At 50.5% G+C, this 8,445-nt stretch overlaps 1 protein-coding gene across 5 annotated transcripts in view; it reads right to left on the reverse strand.

The window, feature by feature from the left end:
• The window catches only part of NR6A1 (nuclear receptor subfamily 6 group A member 1), a 130,970-nt gene that overhangs the window by 8,140 nt on the left and 114,385 nt on the right, over nt 1–8,445 (reverse strand). For 4 of the 5 annotated variants that reach the window (XM_025194381.1, XM_014526822.2, XM_025194401.1 and 1 more), the window contains 4 exons: nt 7,377–7,432; nt 5,067–5,224; nt 3,932–4,159; nt 3,104–3,358 (listed from right to left, as the gene is read on the reverse strand). In XM_025194381.1, coding sequence (XP_025050166.1) covers nt 3,104–3,358; nt 3,932–4,159; nt 5,067–5,224; nt 7,377–7,432 — 697 coding nt within the window. The remainder of the gene's footprint in view (nt 1–3,103; nt 3,359–3,931; nt 4,160–5,066; nt 5,225–7,376; nt 7,433–8,445) is intronic. The other variant, XM_006016909.3, reaches the window with a different exon arrangement.

Genomic DNA, 8,445 nt, shown 5'->3' on the forward strand with positions numbered 1-8,445 from the left:
TGCTGAACCATCTCTTTTAACTCGTTGCCTACACGCTCACGGGCGCTCGCTGAAGCATGTGTGAAGCTGGCAAGCTGGAAGCCGCCAGTGTCTGAAGGGTTAAGCTTCTTCCTTTACTATTTTCTTTCCCTCTGGCTCTGCCATTCGACACACACACACAACCACACATGCACACACACATGTCAACTTTTGGGGCGTTGATGGAGAGCGTGAGCACACTGAAGAGCCAGCCTGGGAACAAGTGCTATTGTACTTGGCTTTGACATGCGATCCTCTTTGTAGAAGCCGCACTTGCCACGTGTTGAAGCAAAAGGCAAAGCGATGCAGGGGTCAGAGGACTTGAGTGACCTGGGGGCCAGTTCTTTACTCTGTCCCCTCCTTCCTGTGTGACCCTGCGCAGGTCACTTAGCTTCCCCGTGCCTCAGTTTCCCACGTGTAAAAGGGTGACAACAGTCATGCTTCCCTACCTCACAGACTATGGTGAAAATATATCCATTAAAACAACTGTCAGTGCTCACATACATATCTTTGCTTACATATACAATGATACTGTAGATGCAGCACCCCATAATACTCGTGGCACAGCTCCTGGTTCCAGCAAGGGCAGAGCCAAAGCAGGTCGAAGAGCAGAAAGGAAGGGAAGACGGGCAGCCATGCAAGCAAACCCTGCAAACATCCTCTCCCGAGACTGTTGGTCTATCTACTATCCAAACACGGGTCTGTCTGGCACTGGCCTAGGAAAGAAAGAAACTGCCCGGGATGATGAATTAAAGGCAGGTCACTTGGAGCATCAGATAGCCGGGTTTCCTCCACAGTGTCAGCTAAGTTGCAACATCATTAAATTTATGTCAGCGAAAACAGTGAAACGGCAATTAATAATGCAACACTGTGGCAATAAGGTCACAGCTTTGTGATTCTGCTGGCACTGGACAGCTATGCGGACATGCTTGCCATTTTATATCTCACGGTTTTTTAGGTAGGATATTCTTTGATCCTGAGCTATTATTCCTCACCTAAAGGGGCTTTGCTCTTCATCACAGGGTGGAGAAAAAAAGGGTTTCTAGGGGGATGCGTGCCCTTGGTGCTAGGCTTTCACTACCAGCGCGATCTCAGGAGGCTGAGAAATCGCTGTTGTCCAAGAGGGATCTTTAATCTAGCGAGCAGCAAGCAGCCACATGGTAAGACTAGAAAAACTGCAGGGCCGATAGCTGTGCACAGTCCAGTTTCCCCCACGTATAAAGCAAGGATAACAAATGTCAACCTCTTCTGGACAGTGCTTTGAGATCTATGCCTGGAAAACCCTACAGAAGAGTAGCGCACAATTACTATTTCGGTGTCATGTCCCTTTGGGCTCCAGATGGAGGGACAGTCATGGCAAGCCTCATCTGTACTCCTGCTCACGCTTGCTAAGTAGCTCCTGCACATATGCCAGGGCATCGGCTGTTGTTATGGGCTAACAAATCCGGACACAGATTTCACCCCTCACATGCACCACGGCACGTGAGACGCTCCAGTGCAGAAAACTTGGAGAAAGGTGAGTTGAAGGTCTGGGAAATCTGCCACGTTCCCCCAGGACTGCAGAAGGCAAACACTGGACAACCAGATGTAGGCAAAGGAAGACACAAAACCAGCCCTTTCCACAGCAAACTCAAACTGCAAAGAGTCAAAGGATATCTCAGTCTGAGAAAACATCACAGGCCCTGTCCCTTTTCCATCGACAATTTCAAAAGAATATTTAACATTGAAAATAATTTAAGAATTCATTCGCACAGTCTGAACACGAATGTAAGGAAATCGGTTCAAAAACTCTAAAGACAACTTTGGCTGGGCAGAGCGAAAGGGAGAGGTTTTAAAGTTTAAAAAATAAAAACGAGGGCAGAGAGAAATATGAAACCTAAATTAAACAAAAAAAAAATATAGTTCTGTATGTATGTTAAAAATTATATGTGTATGTGTGCAGGTATAGGTGTGTGTACACACACACACACACACACACACACACACACACACACACACACACACACACACACACACACACACACACACACACACACACACACACACACACACACACACACACACTGTTTAGATGCAACCTGGGACAGAAGCATGCTACAGGACTTCCAAAAGTCATCAAAAAGGTGGTAAAAAACCCCCAAACCTATACCTATATAAAGTCAGAAACATTTTTCAGTGCAATCTGCACGACACTGTAAGGAAGCAGGAGCTGCGGCACTAGCAGAGCAGGACACAGGCTCCTCAGTTAGAAACGCACACAAGCCCGTCTCAGACCTGGGGGCTGATGTGCGGACAGCCTTCCTGAAGCAGGAGTCAGCGAGGGCTGTGGGTGCTCAGCACCTCTCCACAACAGGGCTGCGACCTCAGTCGCAAAGGGGTCCCTTAGCACTTCCCACTGAGACTCAGACTTTGTGGGATTTAAGCTCTTTGTTGCAACATATGCCTGCTTTCCCGTCCCTCTGATGCCTGTCACCTCTGACATCAGACCTGCTCTGCAAGCCAACCCGAGTGTGGGACACGGACTGGGACCAACTCAGGCACAGCGCTTTCAATTCTTATTACAGCTCTGAGCCCCTGACACAGACCTTTGGCAAGCTTCAGGAACCAGCGAGCCACTTGTACCTGGGACTGGTGAGGGCTAGTGGCCACAGAGGCTCAGACAGCACAGGGGGATGAGGCAGGTGTCCTTCACCTCTGGGACCAATGCCAATGTCAGGCCCGTAGCCATGTGCCTTCTCCAGCTGCTTGCCAAGACCCAGAGAGTTGCACACAACCAACCCCACATAGGGCCTCTGAGCCCAGGAGTGGAAGAAAGACAAGTCTCATGGTCTCAGGACAGGGTCTTTCTCCTCTTCAGCCCTCTTCTACATGCAGAAGACTCAAAAGTGCTTCCTGAAAGCAGGGATCCCCACTCCCTTCACACAGAGGGAAACAAGCTGCAGGACGAGCGACTTGTCTAAGGACACAGAGGGAGTTGGTGGCAGAGCCAGGAATAGAAGCTGGGTTTCCAAGCCCACACCCAGACCCCACCCGAGAGCACGAGATCCCGCTGCCTCCCACGAGAGGTTTATGCCCAGCCCCTCACCTGTGCAGCTCGTCATCGGAGGGCGAGTACTTGGAGGTCACGTCAGCAAGGTCACCAAAGATCCGCTTGCTGTACACCGTCAGTGAGGACAGCAGAATCAGCTCCTGCCACGTGGAACTTAGCAGGCAAGTATAGTCCTTGATTGAGAGTTCACAGAAGAACGGCAGCTTCTTAATCCAAGCAATCTGCCTGAAGAGCAACTCATCCGCCAGGCGACACAGCAAGGCAAACAGCTCGGCCTGAGTCACTTTATACCTGCAGGCACAGTTAATACGAAGACATAAAAAATGAATCCAGCACGCTGGGAGACAGACGGACAGGACGCCCAGAGCAGGGTAACGCGGCCCCGAGTCCCGGGGACGCGTGCCCGTTCCTACTGACTACACTGTCACCTAGTGGCAGGAACAGTGACTGCCCGCCGGCTGTTTGTGCTGCTGAGCCTGGAGCTCGCAGGTGGTTTCACAGCCAGGAAATCCCATCCCCGGTGCTGGGCCCAGAGAGGACAGGACAGGACAGAACAGAACGTGCATTTATGGAACAGCCGCCCCTTGGCTCCCAGCCACTAACACCTTCATCTCCACAGCTCTGCTTCTGGCTTCTGCTGACGTGGCTTTCAGACCGGGGCGCTGCTTAGCTCTTTCCATGAGCACATGTGCAATTAAGGGACCTTAAAGTGAGGAACACCAAGTCCCAGAAGTGGTTTTCACAGCACCGTTGACTCCTGCGGGGCACTCTGGGTGTGCATGCACAGAGATGGTCAGAGCAATGCAAATGTGAGACTGCACTGGCTCTGGGCAGCCTCCTCGTGGCCACGTCGCGCACACTTACCCGTCTTCGATAAGCATTGGAGTGCCAAGCGGTTCCAGGTCCTCGGCTGACACTAGCTGATTGATAAGACTATGTGACTGGGGATCTAGACTTCGGGCCTGGGGGGGCATCAGAGCTGAGTGAGCAGAATAGCTAAAAAGGTGCGGTAGGTACTGATAGTGCATGGACACTGGCGTCCCGATATACTGATCCCTGAGTGCAGTGAATCCATTCAGCTCCACAGACCTACTGAAAAAGGAAGATCTATTTAATACACCAGATAAATTCCCCCACATGCAATTAAATACTTCATTCAGCCTGGAGAAAACAAAATACTTTGTAGGGGGGGAAAAGTGTGATGAACATCTTTTTGCTTAAATGCTTTGGTGAAAGTGGTAAACAGCGTGCAGCCCAGCTGCTTTACACTGCGTCATGTTCAGCTTGACCTCAGAGCCAGCTCCTTTTCATGTCAATCTGCAACCTCTGCTTTCAGAAAACAGCTGCCGTTCTCAGTGTAAGAAAATATACCCACTGCAAATAAGAGAGTTTGTGTCACCTCTGAGCACAATATTTTCATCAAATTCTTTTTTTCAATGTAATTGAAAGCAGGAGTTGGGGAATGGTGGTTTAACACATAACCCTCCTCAGTGTTTGCAATCCAAATGTCAAAGCACTGGGACAGCGAATGAGAACCTGAGAGCGACACTGACTGCACAGTAATTACAAAATTAGAGACGGAATAGAAGCTGGCAAGTTCACGTTCAACCTCCGAGCAGAGCGAAATGCAAACAGCCTTGACAGTGAAAGGTAAATCAGACATTGCAAAGGTTCAGGCTTTCATAACCTCAAGTGTTATCACTTCAGATGAAGAGGGAGGGAGGGTGAAATTCTCATATTTAAACCAAATCTCTTCATCATGCCCCCCTGGGCATTTCACTGCTCACGTTACACTGGGCTGATCTTTTCAATGCAGCGCGTCTCTTTAGCTAGAAACGTGTTTACACAAAAAGCCGCACTTTGTAAGACCGCACTTCGGTTACACGTGCAAAAATATGCAGTTCACAAAATGCTCGCTGTCACATTTCACCCACAAAGCATCCTCGGCGAAATAGAGGCCGAGCTACTGTCCTCTGAGTTTTCCAGTGAAAACTCCCACCTTGATGATGGAGTAGAAACAGGTGATGGCTGGTTGCTCTCGGAAACTCCATTGCCCGGGGAACTGTAATCACTGTCTCCATTGTTGCTCCAAGAGATGTTTGCTTCTCCCTCAAATTCTTGTCCAGACATAATTCTTTCAATCTCCTCCTCTGAAATCTTTTGGAGAGAAGATCATCACTATTCATGCTAAACATTTTTCAACCAAGTACAAAACTGGCTTAGCCACAGGCACAGACTTCTCAAGCTGTCTGTGGCATGGGAGAAATACTACCACCCAGACCTTTATTATAAAATGAGATATCCTATGCTTGGAAGGACTTTCAGCTATACCTGAAATCTCCCATGCTCCTCTCGTTAGTCCTCTTACCTCTTCTTGATGAGGCATTTGTTTTAAATAAGGATGTCATATAATCCGGTCCAACAGCACAACCCAAGTCCAGTCACCACAGCTCGGTCTATGGGAGGAGGTGGTGGGAGGGAGGCTGGAAGGAGAGCTCTGGGACACCAAAGACTGATTACTGGGTCATCCGGATCATTTTGCTCCCTTGGTCCCTAGGGTACCTCCTGGTTTGCTCCTGCAGTTAAATCACACTTGTGACATGCAGTGACATTTGGAAATAAACCTCTGAGATCCAGGAGCGGCAGCAGGACCTGGGTTAGGCTCAGCACGATGCAGATATTTCTGCCTTCAGCAGTAGCAGAAGTGCAGCGCTGGGGCTTTTTTGTGAGGTTTGCTGCACGTATTCCCTTCCCCCATCCCACGGGCACAAGGAGTCCACGTGAGCTCTACACAATGCTGAACTGCACTTTTCTGTGGCATCATTTTCAAGAGGCGCAAAGAACCTACCAGCCACTGCTGAGAGATTTATTCCAGACAACACAATTGTCAGGAAACCCCCAACCAAGGCACAAGGCCCAGCTTTCCTTTATTCTAAGAGAAGAATAGTTAACTAGCCCCTCTCAGACAGCTGGGTTGGGCAGCCTGGGTTATCCTTTCTATCGCACAAACCACAATGTGGCAGGGCTCCTTTTTGGCTACCCAGTCGGGCTGCCTTACCAGCTACACTGTTGTAGAGATTTTGTAAAAAATTCCTAGTTACAGGCACTGCCCCAAAAATAGGACATGGACGTTAGCTTTTACAGGGAGCATTGGCAAAATAAGGCTATGTTTGAAAACAATGGGAAGTGGCACACGGCTACTGCAATCCTTTTTTAGAAGTACCCTCCTGCTGCCCTCCGAGGCTGTAAGAGCAAGGAGGGGACTGGACGTGTCTAAGGAAAAGGCACAAACTGTGATGCCGTTCCTTATTCGGAGGGAAACAAACTGCAGGAAGAAGGCTTTTTTGGTTGCTTGGCTTTTGGCAGTTTTAGTTTGCATGGGGGTGGTAGTTTCCCGCACAAAAGGCTGCTCCTGAATTACTTCTCTTGTATTAAAATAAACAGTAAACTTTTTAAAGACAGCTGTTCCTGCTGCCCCCTGGAAAATGGCAATCATTCCTCCCCTCGCGCGGCAGAAGCTATTGTGCCGAATTACCTAGCATTTTACAAGACATCTCCAGACAAGCTGCCCCATCAATCAGGAAGACATTTACTGGGTGCCCCACTTGCAACAACTTAAGAAATTGTGGTATGGAGACTGCTAAGATTTACTGGGAGCTTTGCAGGGATTGAAGTACTCGTGCCGCTTACAAAGGACTGACTGTTTCCTACAGCCCGACTGAGCGGTTTAGAGATTGTCAGTTTATTCATGTAGCCATCCCATGACAATCTGTCGTGCAGCGATGCCATCTCCTCTCACTGGAGTCAAGCAAGATCAGAGCCTTGCTTACAAATCGGCTGCCTAAATGGCACGTATCGCTAACGAGGCAGGGCTGGCCGAATCCCTGCTACGCTATTAGGAGACATCATCACGCATGAGCAAAATTGTCACCAATTAACTCAGGTTGCACTCCTGGGCCTGCCTGCTTCCACGGCTCAGAGACTGCAGCAGCTCCGTAGCCGGGCTGGACTGAGGCTGCAGGAACCGGCACGTATCCTGCCCATCCAAGGCGGGTCAGGAACACCTCTGGAGCCAGGCGCTCCTCCCTTCCCAACGCTGCCCCAGAAGGAGGTGGAAGGGATGTCACGGAGCCCGTGCAGCCTCCTTGAGAGGTGGCATTGTTTTCTTCCCCTCAAGGAATGAACAACAGTTTCATCTTCCCCGTTTCCAGCTGCAGGAGCACACAGCCAGCGTACCGACTGCGCGCACGATCAGATGGGCGAGCAGTAAAGAAACGAAGGAGCACTGCATTAGAAACAGTCTGCTCACCTGGACAGGTCCAATACTTTTGTTCCTGCCTCCTGGCATGCCATCTTCTCTGATTGCTGCAAGAAAACACAACCAAGAGCTGGTTAGGGACGCTGGGATTATTTGCAACTCTGGAGAGCTGCTGACAGCGCATCTACCCTGACAGGAACCGTCTTCCATGTAGATGTAGATTCACTGACTCTGGAAGTTTTCTTCTGTTAAATAAGACAATGCCCACCAATTTCCACCCCCATAGTTGGAGCTGTGCCCTGGGCTCCCCACTTCCAGTGTGTATAAGATATCAAGACTGACAGAAGCACTGGGAGGCTTCAGAAGCAGTAACACGGCTGCTCTGCCTTAGCAGACATTTGGAACAACTTCCCCATCTCCTTTTTCTTTATTAGCAGGGAAACGCTGCACGAGAAAGACTGCCAGCTCAAGGACCCCACGGGCTGCGGCGTGCGTGGGCCAGCTGAAGCCCCTCTGATATGCGGGGTCACAGGCTCTGCTGAGACCACCCACCGTGAACTCAGCTGGACCTGGCAGGGGTCCGTCCCAGCTGTACGACGGCCTTGCTGCTGCGGGCTCCCCCGCCTCGCCTCCGTAAGACAGCCGGCAAAGAGCGGGGGGCCGGGACGGCCTTGCCACTGCAGGGCTCCCCCAACCTGCCTCCGCAGGACAGCTGGCAAAGAGTGGGGGGCCGGGACAGTGATGACTACACAGTCCGGTGCGATGACTACACAGTCCGGTGGGTGGCGAATTGGCTGGAGGGTCGCACCCAGAGAGTCGTGGTGGATGGGTCGGTATCGACCTGGAAGGGTGAGGGCAGTGGGGTCCCACAGGGCTCGGTCCTTGGACCGATAGTCTTCAATGTCTTCATCAGTGACTTGGACGAGGGAGTGAAGTGTACTCTGTCCAAGTTTGCAGATGACACAAAGCTCTGGGGAGAAGTGGACACGCCGGAGGGCAGGGAACAGCTGCAAGCAGACCTGGACAGGTTGGACAAGTGGGCAGAAAACAACAGAATGCAATTCAACAAGGAGAAATGCAAAGTGCTGCACCTAGGGAGGAAAAATGTCCAGCACACCTA

The sequence above is a fragment of the Alligator sinensis genome, unplaced genomic scaffold, assembly GCF_000455745.1.
Source record: "Alligator sinensis unplaced genomic scaffold, ASM45574v1 scaffold611_2, whole genome shotgun sequence".
Classification (NCBI taxonomy): domain Eukaryota; kingdom Metazoa; phylum Chordata; order Crocodylia; family Alligatoridae; genus Alligator; species Alligator sinensis.